The 22,642-nt window shown below is 45.1% G+C and overlaps 1 protein-coding gene and 1 pseudogene across 4 annotated transcripts in view; both read left to right on the top strand.

Moving 5' to 3' along the window:
* The window catches only part of LOC135542772 (collagen alpha-1(XVIII) chain-like), a 65,121-nt gene extending 42,616 nt beyond the window's left edge, over window positions 1-22,505 (top strand). For 3 of the 4 annotated variants that reach the window (XM_064969962.1, XM_064969961.1, XM_064969958.1), the window contains exons 2-42: window positions 3,003-3,547; window positions 4,486-4,566; window positions 4,709-4,762; window positions 4,909-4,984; window positions 5,529-5,585; window positions 6,074-6,216; window positions 6,383-6,400; window positions 6,507-6,713; window positions 8,414-8,440; window positions 8,633-8,695; window positions 8,794-8,877; window positions 8,983-9,036; window positions 9,141-9,275; window positions 9,415-9,471; window positions 11,133-11,177; window positions 14,970-15,092; window positions 15,270-15,341; window positions 15,431-15,457; window positions 15,557-15,655; window positions 15,775-15,810; window positions 16,265-16,348; window positions 16,444-16,473; window positions 16,571-16,606; window positions 16,984-17,043; window positions 17,136-17,213; window positions 17,339-17,374; window positions 18,296-18,349; window positions 18,589-18,657; window positions 18,769-18,834; window positions 19,017-19,044; window positions 19,153-19,206; window positions 19,307-19,341; window positions 19,447-19,569; window positions 19,710-19,869; window positions 19,998-20,062; window positions 20,204-20,332; window positions 20,441-20,473; window positions 20,606-21,256; window positions 21,370-21,567; window positions 21,686-21,801; window positions 22,021-22,505. In XM_064969962.1, the coding sequence (XP_064826034.1) occupies window positions 3,003-3,547; window positions 4,486-4,566; window positions 4,709-4,762; window positions 4,909-4,984; window positions 5,529-5,585; window positions 6,074-6,216; window positions 6,383-6,400; window positions 6,507-6,713; window positions 8,414-8,440; window positions 8,633-8,695; window positions 8,794-8,877; window positions 8,983-9,036; window positions 9,141-9,275; window positions 9,415-9,471; window positions 11,133-11,177; window positions 14,970-15,092; window positions 15,270-15,341; window positions 15,431-15,457; window positions 15,557-15,655; window positions 15,775-15,810; window positions 16,265-16,348; window positions 16,444-16,473; window positions 16,571-16,606; window positions 16,984-17,043; window positions 17,136-17,213; window positions 17,339-17,374; window positions 18,296-18,349; window positions 18,589-18,657; window positions 18,769-18,834; window positions 19,017-19,044; window positions 19,153-19,206; window positions 19,307-19,341; window positions 19,447-19,569; window positions 19,710-19,869; window positions 19,998-20,062; window positions 20,204-20,332; window positions 20,441-20,473; window positions 20,606-21,256; window positions 21,370-21,567; window positions 21,686-21,801; window positions 22,021-22,234 (4,322 nt within the window). In that variant the 3' untranslated portion in view covers window positions 22,235-22,505. The remainder of the gene's footprint in view (window positions 1-3,002; window positions 3,548-4,485; window positions 4,567-4,708; window positions 4,763-4,908; window positions 4,985-5,528; window positions 5,586-6,073; window positions 6,217-6,382; window positions 6,401-6,506; window positions 6,714-8,413; window positions 8,441-8,632; window positions 8,696-8,793; window positions 8,878-8,982; window positions 9,037-9,140; window positions 9,276-9,414; window positions 9,472-11,132; window positions 11,178-14,969; window positions 15,093-15,269; window positions 15,342-15,430; window positions 15,458-15,556; window positions 15,656-15,774; window positions 15,811-16,264; window positions 16,349-16,443; window positions 16,474-16,570; window positions 16,607-16,983; window positions 17,044-17,135; window positions 17,214-17,338; window positions 17,375-18,295; window positions 18,350-18,588; window positions 18,658-18,768; window positions 18,835-19,016; window positions 19,045-19,152; window positions 19,207-19,306; window positions 19,342-19,446; window positions 19,570-19,709; window positions 19,870-19,997; window positions 20,063-20,203; window positions 20,333-20,440; window positions 20,474-20,605; window positions 21,257-21,369; window positions 21,568-21,685; window positions 21,802-22,020) is intronic. The other variant, XM_064969959.1, reaches the window with a different exon arrangement.
* Window positions 22,293-22,642, top strand: part of LOC135541713 (poly(rC)-binding protein 3-like) — a 7,345-nt pseudogene continuing 6,995 nt past the window's right edge.

The raw sequence follows: 22,642 nt of genomic DNA, 5'->3' as shown, positions 1-22,642 counted from the left end.
ACCTTTCGTTAGGTCAGTTGATTTACATTTGGTTGGGTTGTCAGGCAACGTGAATTCAACGTGAAATCAACAAAACATTTCACCACGTCATTGGATTTTAGTTAAATGTTGGGTGAAAAAAATACTAAATTACCTTACGTGGATTCCTTTTTTCAAATCCAATCCGTTTTCCACTTTGTTTCAACATCATCATATATCATTTTTTTGTTGAAATGTTGTGGAAATAACATTGATTCAACCAGTTTTTGCCCAGTGGCTTTGTTGTTAACTTCACTGCACATGTATGGGTATGGCCTGAGGCACTCATCCTGGCTAAGTCACTTGGTGAAGCACAGCACACCAATCAAGGCATGATGCTTTCTAATCTGCTACTGCACTGTGCCCTTGTACCCTTCGGTAACCTCATGTCAATGATAAAGTACTCTGTGTATGCTTACTCTATGCCCTTAACAACTGACTCAGGATCAGTTTGGCTGTTTAGCTGAGGGTTAAATTTGGGGGTATGGTAAAGGAAGATGGTACAGGCTGGGAAAAAAGGAGCTGTCCAGAAGCTAAAATGATTGTTCGGCTGTCCCCATAGTAGAACCCTTTTTGATTCCAGGTAGAACTAGGGTTGCAAAGCTACCAGTAGTTTACCAAAGTTACCGGAATCTTCATCGTCATTTTTGGTAATTAACAGAAAATATATGGCAATCTATCATAACTTTGGTAATTTATACTTGAATAACTTTTACAAAATGATACAGTATATAGGATTATGTTTTTAAATTGGCCACCATATTGGCCACAGGTTTCTAGTGTATAGGATTATGTTTTTAAATATCTGTGTCCATATTGGTCACAGGTTTCTAGTATATAGGATTATGTTTTAAAATATCTGTGCCCAAATTGGCCACAGGTTTCTAGTATATAGGATTATGTTTTTAAATATCTGTGTCCATATTGGCCACAGGTTTCTAGTATACAGACCATCTGGTTTAAGAGAAAATAGCCTAAATGATGGAACTCTGCAACTCGTACAACTATTGACTTTTTTCACAACTGCCACCAGTTTGATGCTGAAACAGTGTCAACAAATTCATAGTAAAATAAATAAAAGTGTGTAAAACAATTTTTAAAATATATTTCATGCTGAATCCCTCATATTAAACACCAATGATATTCACTAAGTTGATGGTTTATATTTTGGATAATGTTTTGCAGCTTTTATATTCAATGTTTTATTTGAAAATCATCTTATTTAATATACTGTGAGTTACATGTGGTAAGGTCACACAGAGGGCCAGAGATAATTATGGGGACAGCCAAAGAACCCTTTTTGGAGTGTATAGCTGATCCTAAACCAGTGGTGAAGTGCGTAGCGTAAACAGGAGCTGAAAAAAAGGTTTGGTCCAGAAATAAGCCCTGGGCACTTCATGTAGACTAGATCTGAAATAAGCCCTGGGTACTTCATGTAGACTAGATCTGAAATAAGCCCTGGCACTTCATGTAGACTAGTCCGAAATAAGCCCTGGGCCCTTTTAGTCTACACTAGATCTGAAATAAGCCCTGGGCACTTAATGTAGACTAGATCTGAAAGAAGCCCTGGGCACTTAATGTAGACTAGATCTGAAATAAGCCCTGGGCACTTAATGTAGACTTGTCTGAAATAAGCCCTGGGCACTTAATGTAGACTAGATCTGAAATAAGCATTCGGCACTTCATGTAGACTAGATCTGAAAGAAGCCCTGGGCACTTAATGTAGACTAGTCTGAAAGAAGCCCTGGGCACTTAATGTAGACTAGTCTGAAAGAAGCCCTGGGCACTTAATGTAGACTAGTCTGAAAGAAGCCTGGGGCACTTAATGTAGACTAGATCTGAAATAAGCCCTGGGCACTTAATGTAGACTAGTCTGAAAGAGGCCTGGGACACTTAATGTAGACTAGATCTGAAATAAGCCCTGGGCACTTAATGTAGACTAGTCTGAAAGAAGCCTGGGGCACTTAATGTAGACTAGATCTGAAATAAGCCCTGGGCACTTAATGTAGACTAGATCTGAAATAAGCCCTGGGCACTTAATGTAGACTAGTCTGAAAGAAGCCTGGGGCACTTAATGTAGACTAGATCTGAAATAAGCCCTGGGATCTTCATTTAGACTAGTTTGAAAGAAGTCCTAGGCACTTCATGTAGACTAGATCTGAAATAAGCCCTGGGCACTTAATGTAGACTAGTCTGAAATAAGCCCTGGGCACTTAATGTAGACTAGATCTGAAATAAGCCCTGGGCACTTAATGTAGACTAGTCTGAAAGAAGCCTGGGGCACTTAATGTAGACTAGATCTGAAATAAGCCCTGGGCACTTCATTTAGACTAGTTTGAAAGAAGTCCTAGGCACTTCATGTAGACTAGATCTGAAATAAGCCCTGGGCACTTAATGTAGACTAGTCTGAAATAAGCCCTGGGCACTTGTGTGGCTCAGTCGGTAGAGCATGGCGCTTGCAACGCCAAGCGTCGTGGGTTCGATTCCCGCTGGGGCCACCCATATGTAAAAGTAGTGGCCCCAGCCGACTTGTAAGTCGCTTTGGACAAAAGCGTCTGCTAAATGGGATATATATATATATATTTTAATGTAGACTAGATCTGAAATAAGCCCTGGGCACTTAATGTAGACTAGTCTGAAAGAAGCCTGGGGCACTTAATGTAGACTAGATCTGAAATAAGCCCTGGGCACTTCATTTAGACTAGTTTGAAAGAAGTCCTAGGCACTTCATGTGGACTAGATCTAAAATAAGCCCTAGGCACTTAATGTAGACTAGATCTATAAGAATTGGATAAATCAGAATGCAAGGTGCCATTTTTATTATACTGCTTACATCTATCCAGTGTTTTCAGATCTACACAGTGCCCTGGGATCTAAGTTAGGGCTAGTGCTTTGTTTCTGGACTGGGACAATGGGACTCCTGTACTGTAAGCGCTGGCTTCGTGTGTGTAACCTCACCTCCTGTCCTGTCTCGTCCCCTGCAGCAGAGAGTGGTGTGACTCTACTGCAGCTGATCGGAGACCTGCCTCCTGAATCCCAGGCCGGTCCGGGGGGGAAACCCGCCTACTACTTCGGAGGGCAGGACGGGCTGACTGCTGCGGGACAGCCGGCCCTGGCCCACCTCCCCAACCCCTTCTACAGAGACTTCTCCCTGGTCTTCCAAATCCTCCCCTCCAGCCCCGGGGTCCTCTTCTCCATCACAGACGCCTCCCAGAAGTTCATGTACGTGGGGGTGAAGCTGAGCGCCCCGGATCCTGACGGCAGGAATCAGAACATTCTGTTCTACTACACAGAGCCCGACTCTGAGGCCTCGTACCTGGCCGCTAGTTTCACCGTGCCCTCCCTGGACCTTGTCTCCTGGACCAAGTTCTCTCTGTCCGTGTTCAACGACCAGGTAACCTTCTTCATGGGGTGCGACGCCTCTGGGAAGACGGTGAAGTTGGAGCGCTCGCCGGATGACATGGAGCTGGACAGCGGGGCGGGCATCTTCGTGGGTCAGGCGGGAGGCGCGGACCCTGACAGGTTCGAGGTACAGTATGGATCGCCAACCACACCTCTAATGCGTACCTGACCACACATATTTACCTCTAACTTTATTGTTCTCTTATGTAAAACATCTTTATTGTTCCCTCTTGTAAAATATCTTTATTGTTCCCTCTTGTAAAATATCTTTATTGTTCTCTCATGTAAAACATCTTTATTGTTCTCTCATGTAAAACATCTTTATTGTTCCCTCATGTAAAACATCTTCATGATTCCCTCATGTAAAGCATCTTCATGGTTCCCTCTTGTAAATTATATCTTTATTGTTCCCTCATGTAAAATATCTTTATTTTTCCCTCATGTAAAACATTGGTATAACTCTTCCCCTAAAGTCTCTGTCGTTCTGCACCCCCACCCTCAACCCTCGCTCTGGTGTCAAACCCCATGTGACCATCACATGTGGTTAGACGGGTCAGTGACTATGCTGAGGGGTCAAAGGCCAGACGACAGGACAGGTCAGCTAATAGATTTACTAGAGGGAGGAGGGGTTAGTAGTGCTGTGTTAGTGAGATGTGACTGGCTGTCTGGCTTTCCTGTTGCCAGTGACACATATCTGACTGAGATTCCTGAGGGAGTGATTAGTGAGGGATTTACCCCCAAACAATGTGAGGGTTTAGGTTTCATCTCACTCACACCTGCTGTTCTCAACAGACAGTGTGTTGAAACGTGCATTCTCATAGTCTAACTCTATCAGGCCCCTGGGAGAGATTTAGAACCCTGTCTGTTGTTTCAACAAGACTCTGTCTGTTCTGAGTTAGTAAGGCCACGGTCAGTCAGAAACATCCTCTTTACATTATATTGTATATTAATTAATGGCTTAGATCCTGACTAGAATCATTAAATTCATACTGCATCAATGGCTGTACAGTATCTCCTTTCTCACAGCCATCAGTGTGTTTGTCTGTGTCTCTGTGTGTTGTGCAGGGGGCGATCGCTGAGCTGAACGTGGTGGGTAACCCTCGAGCAGCTGAGTTACTCTGTGAAGACGATGATGACTCAGACGCTGTGAGTGATTAGACTGTAGAACCAGACACAGTTTAGTAGGAATATGATATGATTCATGTCAACTAACATTTTCTCAAATGCCTTGACTTGTCTCTGTTTGTCCTGCTGTCTCTCTCGCTCTCTTTCTCTGTCTCTCTCTCAGGCCTCAGGGGACTTTGGCAGTGGGGATGGGGACAGAAGAGAGACCGGCAAAACTGTAAAGGAATCTTCTTTATCCGATGTTGTCCTGTTAATCTATTCTGTGATGTGGAAATAGAAGGAAGGATTTACTGTGAAACTATTGGATCAGGGTCTGACTGTCCTGTCTAACCTTCCTCTCCTCCCTCTCTTCCCTCCTGTCAGACCACACCTCCATCTCTCCGACCAGTGCCAGAGCCCCCTCTGACATCATCAGTGAGCGACAGGCTCTCAGAGACAGGTCAGTGGGCTGAGTTGAATAATGATGACATCATCTGTGAAGTTATCCTCTAAAATATTACTTAGGTTTATTGAAAATGCGCATATAATAGTGAACCAACCAAGCTATATTTAGAGTAACTGCAGTGCTAACAAAAACTGTTGATGTAAAAACTGTGAAACTATCTGTCATGGAAATATGTACCTAGTTTTAATACCACACTACTTGAGAACCTTGTTGCTCGTTACATACGGTATGCTGGGATATACAGCACACTAGCACCTTCTAGTGTAGAAGGTAGACATTTTCCTTCAAGAGTGGCTGATTGTAAAGAAGGGGGGGGGCTGCCTTAGTCGACATCCACGTTATCGGTGCCTGGGTTAACTACCTTGCTCAGGGTCAGAACGGTAGATTTTTAACTTGTCAGCTCGGGGATTCGATCCAGCAACCTTTCGGGTTACTGGCCCAACGCTCCTACCTACCAGGGGAATGTTGATAATTGTTAGTGTTTTCTAGTGTACGAACTAGGCATGCAGGTAAGTGTGTTTGTGTTGATTGACTGTAGGTGACAGGAATCATCAGACCTCAGTAGAGTCCAGACCAGGATCAGGAGGTCAACCAGGTAGGTCACTGGAAACTTTGTCTGTCTGTCCGTCTGTGCGTCTGTCTGTCGGGCTATATTATAAACACTCTCCAATGAGGTCCAGTGGAGTTCCCTGACAACCAGTCCCTGATTTCAGGACAGTATACCCTTACCACTCTATGTCAGAGTTAAGTGAATCTGCACTGGACTAGGTTGATAAGAACTCATCATGCCCTCAGCATGTCCTGTCTGCATGGAACTCTGTGGGGTAGGTTGGCATGAAACTGTAGAATATATTGGCAAGGAACTCTGTGGAATAGTTTGGCATGGAACTCTGTGGAACAGGTTGGCATGAAACTCTGTGGAAGGGGAGGACAAAGGTAGTAGGATGCTAACTGAGGATAGAGGATGCTAGTGAAAGTGATGATGACAGCAACATTCATGCCGATGATGACCACGATGTTACTTCTGACGTCTATTCTAACACCCAACTCTCCTTCTCTCTGTGTCTCTCTGTGTGTCGTCAGGCCCTACTGGTTCTAACGGAGTGAAGGGGGAGAGAGGGGAGAAGGGCAGTCCGGGGGACAGAGGTCCCGCCGGGCCAAAGGGGGAATCGGGGTCTTTCTCCAGCTCTGCTTCTTCATCAGGCGGAGGAGAACGTGGAGAAAAGGTACTGCATGCTGCCTGGCACAGTACTGTGTGTTATACACCCCCTATAACTGATGACCCCCATAGCTGATTACATCTGATTCAGACAGACCACATACATGCCTCTGAGACACATGTAATAGCTCCAACATTACTTACAATTTGTCTTTGTCTCCTTTTCCTTTCAGGGAGACAAAGGCTTGAAGGTGCGTTTTGACTTTGTCCTTCCCAGCTTCTTTTTATTTGACTTCATCTTAGCTAGTCATTGAATTGATCAGATTAAATATGTAGTTGATTGTTTTCTTCCCACAGGGCAGTTCTGGGTTTGGTTACCCAGGCTCCAAGGGGGACCGTGGTGTACCTGGTCCCCCTGGCCCTCCTGGCCCCGGGGGGCCAGCTGCCCAGGTTGTGAGGCTAGGGGACGGCTCTGTGGTGCAGCCAGTGGTGGGGCCAATGGGACCGATGGGGCCCCCAGGAGCCAAAGGACCAGCAGGACCCCAGGGACCAGAGGGAGAGGCAGTGAGTTGTACCATACCTTCTGACATACAGTGCATTCGGAAAGTATTCACACTCCTTGACTTTTTCCACACATTGTTACGTTACAGCCTTATTCTAAAATGGATGAAATTGTTTTGTCCCCTCATCCATCTACAAACAATACCCCATAATGACAAAGCAAAAACAAGTGTTATTTTTGCACATGTATTAAAAATAAACAACTGAAATATCACATTTACATAAGTATTCAGACCCTTTACTTAGTACTTTGTTGAAGCACGTTTGGCAGCAATTACAGCCTCGAGTCTTCTTGGGTATGACGCTACAATCTTGGCACACCTGTATTTGGGGAGTTTCTCCCATTTTCCTCTGCAGATCCTTGCAAGCTCTGTCAGGTTGGATGGGGAGCGTTGCTGCACAGCTATTTTCACGTCTCTCCAGAGATGTTAGATTGGGTTCAAGTCTGGGCTCTGTCTGGGCCACTCATAGACATTGAGGCTTGTCCCGAAGCCACTCCTGCGTTGTCTTGGCTGTGTGCTTAGGGTCGTTGTCCTGTTGGAAGGGAAACCTTTGCCCCAGTCTGAGCTCTCTGGAGCTGGTTTTCATCAACTATCTCTCTGTACGTTGCTCATTCATCTTTGCCTTGATCCATCCCTGCCGCTGAAAAAGATCCCCACAGCATGAAGCTGCCAACACCATGCTTCACCGTAGGGATGGTGCCAGGTTTCCTCCGGACATGACGCTTGGCATCCAGGCCAAAGAGTTTAGTCTTGGTTTCATCAGACCAGATAATCTTGTTTCTCATGGTCTGAGAATCTTTAGGTGCCTTCTGGCAAACTCCAAGTGGGCTGTCATGTACTTTTTACTGAGGAGTGGCTTCCGTCTGGCCACTCTTCCATGAAGGCCTGATTGTTGGAGAGCTGCAGAGATTGTTGTTCTTCTCGAAGGTTCTCCCATCTCCACAGAGGAACTCTAGAGCTCTGTCTGAGTGACCATCGGGTTCTTGGTCACCTCCCTGACCAAGGCCCTTCTCACCCCGATTGCTCAGTTTGGCCGGTTGGCGAGCTTTAGGAAGAGTCTTGGTGGTTCCAAACTGCTTCCATTTAAGAATGATGGAGGCCACTGTGTTCTTGGAGACCTTCAATGCTGCAGAAATGTTTTGGTAACCTTCCCCAGGTCTGTGCTTTGACAAAATCCTGTCTCGGAGCTCCACGGACAATTCCTTCGACCTCATGGCTTGGTTTTGGCTCTGACATGAACTGTCAACTGTAGTACCTTTAAATAGACAGGTGTGCACCTTTCCAAATCATGTCCAATCAATTTAATTTACCACAGGTGGACTCCAATCAAGTTGTAGAAACATCTCAAGGATGATCCATGGAAACAGGATGCACCTGAGCTTAATTTCGAGTCTCATAGCAAAGGGTTTGAATACTTATGTAAATAAGGTATTTCTGGTGGGGTTTTGCAAACATTTCTAAAAACCTGTTTTCGCTTTGTCATTATGGGTGGGGTATTGTGTGTAGATTGTTGATTTATTTATTTAATCAATTTTAGAATAAGGCTGTAATGTAACAAAATGTGGAAAAAGTTAAGGGGTCTGAATACTTTCCGTAGACTGTATTCTGTGTAGAGCATTCTCCCTTCACTTGGTCTCAGTACTTGTACATTTTCTTTGAATTGACTGTAACAAACCATACCGTATCTATTTCATTCCCCAGGGGGATCCAGGAGAGGATGGCAAATTAGTGAGTGTCACTTTCTGATGTTTTATCCCATTGATCTCATGTCATGGGTTTTTATTCATTGTTAATTGTGTAAGGAGAAATACAGTGGTAGTCAGATGTCATTATTGATAAGCAGTGGTGGTCAGTAGCAGTGGTCAGACAGTGTCAGCCTCCCTAAGCTGTGTCTTCTCTCTCTGTCCCACCACAACTCAGGGACCTGCCGGAGACAGAGGGTTCCCAGGAACACAAGGAGACTCAGGGGTCAAAGGACAAAAGGTAAAGGCCAGAAGCCATTTATTTAAGAGCATGAGTATTTGAATATTATCGGAGGTGCACAAAGGTTAAATACTGAGTGTTTTCCCTGTGACCTCCAGGGGGATCGTGGTGATGGTCACCCAGGACCCAGGGGTCCTCCAGGGCCACCTGGACCCCCAGGCCCAGGGAAAGCTGACCGCGCTGTGAGTAAACCACTACAGCGTCAGGCCATTCAGCCCATAAATTCATGTGGATCAGACATGAATATACAAATATACCATTGTTAATGTTTCTTCATTTGTCCCTAGACATTTGTGGATGTGGAAGGCTCAGGAGGATTCCCAGATTTGGAGAAAATACAGGTATGTTTAGCTGATGCAGAGATTTTGAGTTTGGCCCAGAAAAACAACTTTTCACCAAATGTATATTGTGAAACCCAAGACTGTTGTGTTGACTGTTTCTTTAGACTCTCCGTGGTCTACCAGGCCCCCCCGGCCCTCCAGGCCCCCCCGGCCCCTCAGCCGGTGGTGTCAGCTCCCATGGGTCAGGCTCTTTCGGGCCCCCTGGACCTCCCGGACAGGACGGGGCCCGTGGCCTCCCAGTGAGGACCCTCTCTCTACTATATCTGACGTGACAATATGTTTTGTGCCTAGTTAACTGTAGCCAGCACAACTACAGCATTGAAATGAATGTCTTGATTTTTTGACCATTATGTATTGATATCATGCTGTGTTTTTCAGGGGCCCGCTGGTCCACCTGGCAGACCTGGAACCCCAGGATCCAGTAGCGGAGAGAAGGTATGAGACAGGGAGGAGACTTATTTTATTTCAGCTGAACTGATCATACTAAACTCAGCAGAAAAAGAAACGTCCACTCACTGTCAACTGCATTCATTTTCAGCAAACTTAACATGTGTAAATATTTGTATGAACATAACAAGATTCCACAACTGAAACATAAACTGAATAAAGTTCCACAGACATGTGGCTAACAGAAATTGAATAATGTGTCCCTGAACAAATGGGGGGTCAAAATCAAAAGTAACAGTCAGTATCTGGTGTGGCCACCAGCTGCATTAAGTACTGCAGTGCATCTCCTCCTCATGGACTGCACCAGATTTGCCAGTTCTTGCTGTGAGATGTTACCCCACTCTTCCACCAAGGTACCTGCAAGTTCCCGGACATTTCTGGGGGGATGGCCCTAGTCCTCACCCTCCTATCCAACAGGTCCCAGACATGCTCAATGGGATTGAGATCCGGGCTCTTCGCTGGCCATGGCAGAACACTGACATTCCTGTCTTGCAGGAAATCATACACAGAACGAGCAGTATGGCTGGTGGCATTGTCATGCTGGAGGGTAATGTCAGGATGAGCCTACAGGAAGGGTACCACATGAGGGAGGAGGATGTCTTCCCTGTAATGCACAGCGTTGAGATTGCCTGCAATGACAACAAGCTCAGTCCGATGATGCTGTGACACACCTCCCCAGACCATGACGGACTCTCCACCTCCAAATCAATCCCGCTCCAGAGTACAGGCCTCACTGTAACGCTCATTCATTCGACGATAAACGCGAATCCGACCAGCACCCCTGGTGAGACAAAACCGCGACTCGTCAGTGAAGAGCACTTTTTGCCAGTCCTGTTTGGTCCAGCGATGGTGGGTTTGTGCCCATAGGCGACGTTGTTGCCTGTGATGTCTGGTGATGACCTGCCTTACAACAGGCCTACAAGCCCTCAGTCCAGCCTCTCTCAGCCTATTGCAGACAGTCTGAGCACCGATGGAGGGATTGTGCGTTCGTGGTGTAACTCGGGCAGTTGTTGTTGCCATCCTGTACCTGTCCCGCAAGTATGATGTTTGGATGTACCGATCCTGTGCAGGTGTAGTTATACGTGGTCTGCCACTGTGAGGACGATCAGCTGTCCATCCTGTCTCCCTGTAGCATTGTCTTAAGCGTCTCACAGTACGGACATTGCAATATATTGCTCTGGCCACATCTGCAGTCTTCATGCCTCCTTGCAGCATGCCTAAGGCATGTTTACGCAGATGAGCAGGGACCCTCTTTTGGTGTCCTTTTAGTGTTTTAAGGCCTCTTTTAGTGTCCTAAGTTTTCATAACTGTGACCTTAATTGCCTACCGTCTGTAAGCTGTTAGTATCTTAAGTTAACGACCATTCCACAGGTGCATGTTCATTAATTGTTTATGGTTCATTGAACAAGCATGGGAAACAGTGTTTAAACCCTTTACAATGAAGATCTGTGAAGTTATTTGGATTTTAAAAATCATCTTTGAAAGACAGGGTCCTGAAAAAGGGGCGTTTGTTTTTTTTGCTGAGTTTATATATCACTGTATACAGCACACACAGAACTGGACCTTTGTATAGGGATCCTTTTGAGATGATTGTCTCTTTCTCTCTCTGTATCGCTCTCTTTCCCCATCTCTCTCCCTCTCATCCGCAGGGAGAAGCTGGTGATCTAGGTCTTCCAGGGCCCAGTGGAGAGAGGGTGAGCTCTGAAATACATCCATACTATCCCACCTCTAAATCTAAATATATAGCTATTTTCACTTTGACCTTGTTTCTTTGGTGCTGCTGGGTGTGGGACTTCTCCTAGAGATCGATAGTCTAAACATGATGTTGGTGGTGGGACTTCTCCTAAAGATCGATAGTCTAAACTAGAGGTCGACCGATTAATCGTAATGGGTGATTAATTAGGGCCGATTTCAAGTTTTCATAACAATCAGAAATCTCTATTTTTGGACACTGATTTTGCTGGGGTTTTTTTTAACACCTTTATTTAATCTTTATTTAACTAGGCAAGTCAGTTAAATAAGAACACATTCTTATTTTCAATGACGGCCTAGGAACGGTGGTGCCTCCTTCAGGGGCAGAATGACAGATTTTCACCTTGTTGGCTCGCGGGATCCAATCTTGCAACCTTACAGTTAACTAGTCCAACGCAATAACGACCTGCCTCTTGTTGCACTCCACACAGAGACTGCCTGTTACACGAATATTATGATTTTGATATTTTAACCTGCGTGTCGTGATCACGTTTGGTGTGGGGGGGGCAAAATATTTGGGGACAGGTCGAAAAGCATTAAACATATTAAAAATATCAAAACAAACTCTGAACCAATGACATTAATTTGGGGACAGGTCGAAAAGCATTAAACATATGTATGGCAATTTAGCTCGTAATATTAACTTGCACCTGCTAGCTAATGTTAATTTGTCCTATTTAGCTAGCTTGCTGTTGCAAGCTAATTTGTCCTGGGATATAAACATTGAGTTGTTATTTTACCTGAAATGCACAAGGAACTCTGACAATTGATCCACACATAAAACGGCCAACCGAATCATTTCTAGTCATCTCTCTTCCTTCGAGGCTTTTTCATCGTTTAACTTATATGGTGATCACATCTAAACTTTCATTGTATTACCATGACTACAGGCAAAACAGTTTGTCTTTCATTCACCCACGTGGGTATAACCAATGAGGAGATGGCACGTGGGTACCCGCTTCTATAAACCAAAGAGGGGATGGGAGAGGTAGGACTTGCAGCGCGATCTGCGTCAGAAATAGGAACGAGTTCTATTTTAGCCCTTGGCGTTGCAGACACTCGTTGGCGCGCGCGAGCAGTGTGGGTGCAATAATTGAATAACAAGGATTTCTATTTTTTTTTGCGACGCTCGCGCACGCGACGTGTCCGGTCGGGTCAGCATGTTAGCCAAGCTAAGTTGTTAGCTGGCATTAAACGTATCTTATAAAAACAATCAATCAACCATAATCACTAGTTAACTACACATGGTTGATGATATTACTAGATATTACCTCGCGTGTCCTGCTTTGCGCATAATCTGACTGAGAATACAAGTATCTAAGTATCTGACTGAGCAGTGGTAGGCAGAAGCAGGCGTGTAAACATTCATTCAAACAGCACTTTCGTGCGTTTTGCGTCAAGCACTGCGCTGTTTATGACTTCAAGCCTATCAACTCCCGAGATGAGGCTGGTGTAACCGAAGTGAAATGGATGGCTAGTTAGTGCGTGCTAATAGCGTTTCAAACGTCACTCGCTCTGAGCCTGTGGTTGTTTCCCTTGCTCTGCATGGGTAACGCTGCTTCGAGGGTGGCTGTTGTCGTTGTGTTCCTGGTTCGAGCCCAGGGAGGAGCGAGGAGAGGGACGGAAGCTATTCTGTTACACTGGCAATACTAAAGTGCCTATAAGAACATCCAGTAGTCAAGTTAATGAGGTTAAGGTTAATGAAATACAAATGGTATCGAGGGAAATAGTCCTATAATTCCTATAAGAACTACAACCTAATACTTCTTACCAGGGAATATTGAAGACTCATGTTAAAAGGAACCACCAGCTTTCATATGTTCTGAGCAAGGAACTTAAACATTAGCTTTCTTCTTTCTTTCACATATTGCACTTTTACTTTCTTCTCCAACACTTTGTTTTTGCATTATTTAAACCAAATTGAACAGGTTTCATTATTTATTTGAGGCTAAATTGATTTTATTGATGTATTATATTAAGTTAAAACAAGTGTTCATTCAGTATTGTTGTAATTGTCATTATTACAAATACATTTTTAGAAATCGGCCGATTAATCGGTATCAGCTTTTTTGGTTCTCCAATAATCGGTATCGGTATTGAAAAATCATAATCGGTCGACCTCTAGTCTAAACATGATGTTGGTGGTGGGACTTCTCCTAGAGATCAATAGTCTAAATATGATGTTGGTAGTGGGACTTCTCCTAGAGATTGATAGTCTAAATATGATGTTGGTGGTGGGACTTCTCCTAGAGATCGATAGTCTAAATATGATGTTGGTGGTGGGACTTCTCCTAGAGATTGATAGTCTAAACATGATGTTGGTGGTGGGACTTCTCCTAGAGATCGATAGTCTAAACATGATGTTGGTGGTGGGACTTCTCCTAGAGATCGATAGACTAAACATGATGTTGGTGGTGGGACTTCTCCTCGAGATCGATAGTCTAAACATGATGTTGGTGTGGGACTTCTCCTAGAGATCGATAGTCTAAACATGATGTTGGTGTGGGACTTCTCCTAGAGATCGATAGTCTAAACATGATGTTGGTGTGGGACTTCTCCTTGAGATCAATAGTCTAAACATGATGTTGGTGTGGGACTTCTCCTAGAGATCGATAGTCTAAACATGATGTTGGTGGGGGTGTGAGGATTTTCTCAGGATACAGATCTTCTCCCTTATCCTTGTCTTCCTCTAGCAAAACTCTTTGTCTGCCTTCTCCTCCTTCAACTTTTTATGGATATCTTTAAGAAATGGCTTTCTTCTTGCCACTCTTCCATAAAGGCCAGATTTGTGCAATATGCAACTGATTGTTGTCCTATGGACAGAGTCTCCCACCTCAGCTGTAGATCTCTGCAGTTCATCCAGAGTGATCATGGGCCTCTTGGCTGCATCTCTGATCAGTCTTCTCCTTGTATGAGCTGAAAGTTTAGAGGGACGGCCAGGTCTTGGTAGATTTGCAGTGGTCTGATACTCCTTCCATTTCAATATTATCGCCTGCACAGTGCTCCTTGGGATGTTTAAAGCTTGGGAAATCTTTTTGTATCCAAATCCGGCTTTAAACTTCTTCACAACAGTATCTCGGACCTGCCTGGTGTGTTCCTTGTTCTTCATGATGCTCTCTGCGCTTTTAACGGACCTCTGAGACTATCACAGTGCAGGTGCATTTATACGGAGACTTGATTACACACAGGTGGATTGTTTTTATCATCATTAGTCATTAGTCATTTAGGTCAACATTGGATCATTCAGAGATCCTCACTGAACTTCTGGAGAGAGTTTGCTGCACTGAAAGTAAAGGGGCTGAATAATTTTGCACGCCCAATTTTTCAGTTTTTGATTTGTTAAAAAAGTTTGAAATATCCAATAAATGTTGTTCCACTTCATGATTGTGTCCCACTTGTTGTTGATTCTTCACAAAAAAATACAGTTTTATATCTTTATGTTTGAAGCCTGAAATGTGGCAAAAGGTCGCAAAGTTCAAGGGGGCCGAATACTTTCGCAAGGCACTGTATATGCAGTCATTGTTTTTTTATAATTGTTTTTTATTATTTTCAATATTGATTGCTTGTTATAGTAATAATTCAGCTTAAATGTGTTTCCAATTTTGTGGAATGCTTCTTTATTTGTCTGTTACGTCTACATGTAAATGGACTGCAGATTTTTACACACACATGCACACACACACCTTTACAATCTCTCTCTCTCGGTCTCTCACCTCTTTGCTCCTAACCACCAGGGTTCTCAGGGTGACCCTGGAGTGCCTGGTCAGGCAGGGCAGGGGGGCTTGGCTGGGCTTCCTGGGCCCATGGGACCGATTGGGCCTCCAGGACCACCCGGACCTTCCTACCCCGTGCGTTATGTGAGTACTGTACACAACTCCTGCCACCCACCCAGACTACATCAACTACAGCTTAACCTCCCACCCCAAAGCTCCCTTCATACAAATTATTACCAAATTGACTACATACTGTATATTTGACAACATATTTTTGTGGAATTGTCTTTTTTGAACTGTATCTGTGTCCTCTCTGTGTAGGGTGACGGGGATGGTTCCGGAGTGACAGGGGTCAATGGTGTTGCTGGAGTGATAGGGATTCCAGGACCACAGGTGATCTATACATTGCCATCCACTCATCATTTGGATTGCCTTTACGATCACGTCAACTAAAACATAGTCACATATCCATTGTTTTTCAGGGTCCGCCCGGAATCGCTGGCCTTCCGGTAAGAACCAGGAAATCCCTTTGAATATATTGCTAAGTTTGATTGGAGGCCATATCTTTGTTATATAGCAATGCTTACTGTATTCCTGTCATCATACAGGGAAGATCTGGTTTGCCTGGGCTTTCGGGAGAGAAGGGGAGCGAGGGAGCAAGAGGACGGGATGGAACACCAGGGATGGACGGATTCCCAGGACAATTGGTAGAAGATCATTATCCCTCAGCCACCTCCCCAGACTCTATTAGAACGTTACTTAGGCTTTAGAGTAACCCACACAAAGTGCACTAACCTATTCTGTTTTGTTTCTTGTGTATACACAGGGAGACAAAGGGGAGAGGGGAGACAGAGGAGAAAGGGTGAGTTACCTACTCCTGATTACCATATTTTGGTGGTTGATTTTTATTTTTTATTTTATTGCTTCTTTAAGCAGCACAACAGTTTTCAGCTGTGCTAACATAATTGCAAAAGGGCTTTCTAATGATCATGTCGCCTTTTAAAATGATACACTTGGATTAGCTAACACAACGTGCCATTGGAACACAGGAGTGATGGTTGCTGATAATGGGCCTCTGTACGCCTATGTAGATATTCCATAAAAAATCTGCCGTTTCCAGCTACAACAGTCATTTACAACATTAACAATGTTTACACTGTATTTCTGATCAATTTGATGTTATTTTAAATGGACAAAACATTTGCTTTTCTTTCAAAAACAAAGACTTTTCTAAGTGACCCCAAACTTTTGAACGGTAGCGTAAGTAGTCTATTGATTGTCCCACGGCTCATGTTGTTGTGTGTGTGGTGTTGTAGGGTGAGCCAGGACGTGAAGGGGGGCCCCCTGGACCTCCAGGAGCCCCTGGCCCACCGGGACAGATCTACCAGACGTCAGGCAGCGTGAGTGTGGCTGTGTACTGTATGGTCTTGTCTGCTCTGGATCATAGTGATGTTTCAGTGACACAACTGACCTACCTGTCTCTGTCTTGTTGTAGTTTGATGGAGTTCTTGGGAATCAAGGACAGGTGAGAAATTGACTCAGCAGACAGCCACTATGCTACTCTACATGCAGTTTTATAATGTTTTACAAAGTCACTTTAACCCTTATTTCCTTTTCTCCAGGGAGGACCAGGTCTTCCCGGCCGGGCAGGATTCCCAGTATGTATCAGTATCACACTGCCAATGAACAAACAGTGGAGTGGAGACATTTACCTTGACTGTTTCTTAAGATATTTCACAGTTGAAACACACCAAATAGTGTAACGGACAGTGTTGTTCTAGATGTATGGTGGAGATTGCGGATTTTAAAAAAATATATATATTTCACAGTTGAAACACCTTAATAGTGCTCCCTAATATTTAAAAAAACAAACAATGCTGTACGGCCTACTAGTTGTATGTTGAAAACTGCCTAAAACATGATTTTATACACTAGTTGTATATTGAAAACTGCCTAAAACATGTTAATGGAACTATCTTTTAAAAATATACACACACAAGGTTGTTATTTATACTGATCACAACTTCTTCTGTAGGGGCCTATGGGACCAAAGGGAGATACAGGAGAGCCTGGACAGCCAGGATACGCAGCTAAGGTCTGGTAATAACTTAATTCATATCTTGTTTTCTGTACAGTACAGGGAAAATTGCATGAAGTATTGACACGTCTCCACCCTGTCCTGTCCAGGGGGAGAAAGGAGAACCTGGTATTGTCATGGGGCCTGATGGAAGACCCCTGTACCTGGGAGGGCTGGGGTCTCAACCGGTGAGAAAAACAACACACGAGATTTAGAGTTGGTAGAAATACTGGATGTTATTATGCTTGTCCATCTCTTTTATATGTGCTATGCAACATAAAATGCTGATACCCTTTGACCTCTGTGTGTGCAGGGAGAGAAGGGACTCCCGGGACCTGAGGGACCTCCTGTAAGTACTCTCCTTTAACAGTGACATGCTTTGTTTCTGATTAGCCATCGATAACCATGGATGTACTGTATATAGTTCTCTGTTTCTGTAGGGTCCAGCTGGTAGATTTATATTGTTCTGTCACTATAGGGCCCAGCTAGTAGATTTATATTGTTCTCTGTCACTATAGGGTCCAGCTGGTAGATTTATATTGTTCTCTGTCACTATAGGGTCTAGCTGGTAGATTTATATTCTTCTCTGTCTCTATAGGGTCCAGCTGGTAGATTTATATTGTTCTCTGTCTCTATAGGGTCCAGCTGGTAGATTTATATTGTTCTCTGTCTCTATAGGGTCCAGCTGGTAGATTTATATTGTTCTGTCTCTATAGGGTCCAGCTGGTAGATGTATATTCTTCTCTGTCACTATAGGGTCCAGCTGGTTGATTTATATTCTTCTCTGTCACTATAGGGTCCAGCTGGTAGATTTATATTCTTCTCTGTCACTATAGGGTCCAGCTGGTAGATTTATATTCTTCTCTGTCACTATAGGGTCCAGCTGGTAGATTTATATTCTTCTGTCTCTATAGGGTCCAGCTGGTAGATGTATTTTGTTTTCTGTCACTATAGGGTCCCGCTGGTAGATTTATATTCTTCTCTGTCTCTATAGGGTCCAGCTGGTAGATTTATTTTGTTTTCTGTCTCTATAGGGTCCAGCTGGTAGATTTATATTCTTCTGTCTCTATAGGGTCCAGCTGGTAGATTTATTTTGTTTTCTGTCACTATAGGGTCCCGCTGGTAGATTTATATTCTTCTCTGTCTCTATAGGGTCCAGCTGGTAGATTTATTTTGTTTTCTGTCTCTATAGGGTCCAGCTGGTAGATTTATATTCTTCTGTCTCTATAGGGTCCAGCTGGTAGATGTATATTGTTCTCTGTCTCTATAGGGTCCCTATGGTCCAGCTGGTCTAAAGGGAGATATAGGCATGCCAGGTAGACCGGTAAGTATCTCTGTTCAGCAATTAGCCAAGTGGTGGTCCTCTGTAGCTCAGTTGGTAGAGCATGGCGCTTGCAATGACAGTGAGTACGATTCCTGGGACCACCCAAGTCGCTTTGAATAAAAGTGTCTGCTAAATGGCACTGAAGTGTGACTTAAAAAGAATCCAAGTGTGCTATTTCCCATTCAGTATTAACATGGTGATGGACTGCTGCTGGATGTAAACCAGTGTGTTGGTTACAGGGCCGTCCTGGGTTGAATGGTGTCAAAGGAGAGAGGGGGGATTCAGCGGGGGGGACTGGAGGATATGGAGTAAGTATGACACCACTGGTTGGTGATTGATGGGATTCATACAGTGGTATGGTTAGACTGTCATGACCCAGACAGGGCATCAGTTTAACCCAGATTGATCCATGTTTTCAGGGTCCTCCAGGACCACCTGGCCCACCCGGACCCCCCGGGCCAGCAGTACCTCTGGACAGGTTCAATGTGAGTAGATGTCTGATCCAGTATTGTATCTTTCCCAGACGTTGGTGTTGTGAGTTATATGCTGTAGTCCGTCAGGTTGTTAAAACCCACAAAGTCACTAATGTGGGTTTACAAATTGATAGGGTCTCTTTCCAAGGTACAGTAGTGTAACTCTTCTCCCCTTTGTTCTGTTTCACACTCAGAGGGATGATGTCTCACGGTTATATCCTGGTAAGTCAACTCATTCTCATTGGCCAGTCCCACACCATGACATAGAACGTTACATGTAAAACGATGTCATGTGTTGGCTTACATGTTGGCCTTTTTCCTCCACATCAGACTCCAAAGGAGACAAAGGTGATCGTGGAGTACCAGGAATACCCGGGGTACCAGGTACAGTAAAACCAGCTAGTTATTTACCTCCGCTGGCCTTAGGTGTACTAACACACGAGATTGAGCTGATTGAACTCACGTTCTATCGTCTCCACTCTAGGTCTCACGTCCAACTTTGACATCTACACCTTCAAGGTAAGTGACGTAACGACAAAGGAGCTCTACACTCACAACCCGCCATGCGTCTCTATGTGTTTGACGTGAGGTCAAATGACGTGGTGTGTGTGTGTGTCCCTGCAGAGGGAGATGAAGGGAGAGAGAGGAGACTCAGGGATGAAGGGGGAGAAGGGCGAGCCAGCCGGAGGATATTATGGTGGCGGTTACGGTGGACAGGGTGGTCAACCTGGACCTCCAGGACTTCCAGTAAGAATAACCACTGAACAACAGACATTTTATTTTACTGCATTCTCCGCGTTTTATCAGTGCCTTGCATCAAAAGACATGTGGAATTGAATTCAATTAGAAAGTTTTAATGAGCAGGACAAATATCTATCGATCTCCAGGGGCCAAAGGGAGAGTCCATCATCGGTCCTTCAGGGCCCCAGGGCCCTCCAGGTAACCCAGGAAGAGGGTACGAAGGCAGGCAAGGGAACCCAGGCCCACCGGGGCCCCCCGGACCTTCAGGATCATCCTCCTCACCTGGAGCCTACAGGCCAACACAGAGTGAGGCGTACTCTCTCGCACACACACTCATACATACAGTACATAGGCAGGAACACAACTTTCTGGTGACATGAAGTACAGTAGCTCCTTGGTTAACAGCTTCAATGAATGATCTTTTTACATCTCAGCCATCAGCATCCCTGGACCTCCGGGCCCTCCTGGCCCACCTGGAACTGACGGACACTCCTCTGGGGTGAGTCTGTTAACCCCTTCATTCCTAGTGTAGGTTCTAGGAGGTTAGGGCCTGTTTCTGGACGGGGCCTCACTGTGATGATATATACACCACTTCCAGGATGTGGCATCATTTAGCTCCTTGTCGTCCACGTTTGAACAGGTGATGGTCCTGAGGTCATATGACACGATGACAGCCACGGCCAGACGACAGGCAGAGGGGACGCTGGTGTATCTGGTCGACCAAACAGACTTTTACATCAGAGTACGAAATGGCTTCCGGCAAATCCAGGTGCAGTGTTTACCGGTGTAATGGATGCAAGCCACTATATTTATAAAATACAACACCTTCATCCTTTGTTAATGTTTACATGATTAACTTGGAAGTTTTACCTTTCAGCTTGGACCATACATAGCTTTACCCCCTGACCAGGTAAGTGGTTGGAAATGTGCACTTGAGAAATGCTGACAAACTATTGTGACAGTGAAGGAATCACTTAATGAAGTTATTAATCACATTAGTGAATCTTATTGACATGATTTCTCTGCCTGTATCCATCTGAAGGGTAATGAGGTAGCAGCTGTCGACCCTCCTCCAGTGGTCTACTACCAGCCAGACCATCCCTCTAACACGGCCACAGAGCAACCCCCCAGACAGCTAGACACCCACCAGCCACAGCCTGAGGGACAACACCCTGTTCACCCTGACCCACATTACTCGACTCACCCCGATCCACGCTACCCAGCCCAGCCTGATCCACGCTACCCAGCCCAGACGGATCCACGCTACCCAGCCCAGACGGATCCACGCTACCCAGCCCAGACGGATCCACGCTACCCAGCCCAGCCGGATCCACGCTACCCAGCCCAGACGGATCCACGCTACCCAGCCCAGACGGATCCACGCTACCCAGCCCAGCCGGATCCACGCTACCCCTCACATTCAGACCCTAGATACCCCTCAAATTCAGACCCTAGATACCCCTCACACCCCGACCCACGCTACCCCTCACATTCAGACCCTAGATACCCCTCACACACTGATCCACGGTACCCCAGTTATACAGACCACCAGCACAACCCTGACCCTATCCAGCCCCAGCCAGCCCCTGTCCCACAGAACCCGGTTTACTCAGACACCCGCTACCCTGTAACCCCACAACGCAGACCCAGACCTCCTGAGACCCCCAGCCACCAACACACGTCAGGCCCAAGCGTGAGTAGCCAGTGATTTAAATGTCATAAATGTAACCTATACTTCTGATTGTGGATGTGATGGGAAGCACGTTTTTAAAAGCAGACTTTTCTTCTTCTTCTTTCCTTCTGCAGATTCACCTGGTCGCCCTGAACGCCCCCCAGGGGGGTAACATGCGGGGTATCAGAGGGGCAGACTTCCTGTGTTTCAACCAGGCTCGGGCCATCGGGCTGAAGGGAACCTTCCGGGCTTTCCTCTCCTCCAAGCTCCAGGACCTTTACAGCATCGTCCGCAAGTCAGACAGAGACCGCATGCCCATCGTCAACCTAAAGGTACTGTCGGCTAAGACTGAGATGCATTTTCAGCTTCATTCAGAATCCCAGTATCATTCCATATCATTTAAGTAATTGGCAGCAACTGTCCCTAACCATTTGTCTGTCCCCTCTATAGGATGAGGTCCTGTTTGACAGTTGGGAGGCCATCTTCAGTGACTCAGAGGGCAGAGTGAAGGACAATGTACCCATCTACTCCTTTGATGGCAAAGACATTTTCACAGACGGCACATGGTGATAAACTACACTTCTACATATCACTCACTATACACAAAATATCAAAACCTCTCTTTTTACAACACCCATAAGGAGGCATTGATAAGTTATGTAAAGTTAACAGCTGAGAAAGTGAATGGAAGCAAAAATATGATGATTCATTCCTTCATCTCAAGCAAAAATATGATGATTCATTCCTTCATCTCGTTCTCTCCCTTATTCCCTCTCCTCACCCAGGCCAGACAAGATGATATGGCACGGTTCGACCAGCAGGGGGCACGGCCAGGTGGATAACTACTGTGAGACGTGGCGTATAGGGGAGCGTGCGCTGACGGGCATGGCCTCCTCTCTACAAGAGGGCCAGCTCCTCCAACAGAGAACCAGCAGCTGTCACAGCTCCTACGCCGTGCTCTGCATCGAGAACAGCTACATCGGACAGTTCAAGAGATAGGACTGACCGACCAAACGCGCGCACACACACACTACAGCCAGATCAAGAGATAAGCCCAATGAAAAACACACACAAACACACCAGCCAATCCAGGAGGCCTAACAAAACGTAAGTACCAGTGGAGGCTGGTGACTTAAAAAACAAGGAGGATGGTAGACCCAGGCTATAGGCGCGGAACGCACGGAGACAACAAAGTGTGTTTTAAAAAATCGTCAAATACTAATTATTTTAACCTAAAGCATTTAATAAAGACATTTATAGTACACTATTATGGGGAATGGGAATGAGAGGACTACTTACAGTGTTGGAAAGGGACCACAGCAGTGATTAAATGAGGGTATGAGGCATGAGTTGAGGTGTTCAGAGGCTTGACCCATGCAGGACAGGATTTGCCTAGAAAGACAAACA

This window comes from Oncorhynchus masou, chromosome 6, assembly GCF_036934945.1.
Source record: "Oncorhynchus masou masou isolate Uvic2021 chromosome 6, UVic_Omas_1.1, whole genome shotgun sequence".
NCBI lineage: Eukaryota > Metazoa > Chordata > Actinopteri > Salmoniformes > Salmonidae > Oncorhynchus > Oncorhynchus masou.
The sequence above is the reverse complement of the archived record's forward strand: the minus strand, read 5'-3'. Positions and strand labels throughout refer to the sequence as shown.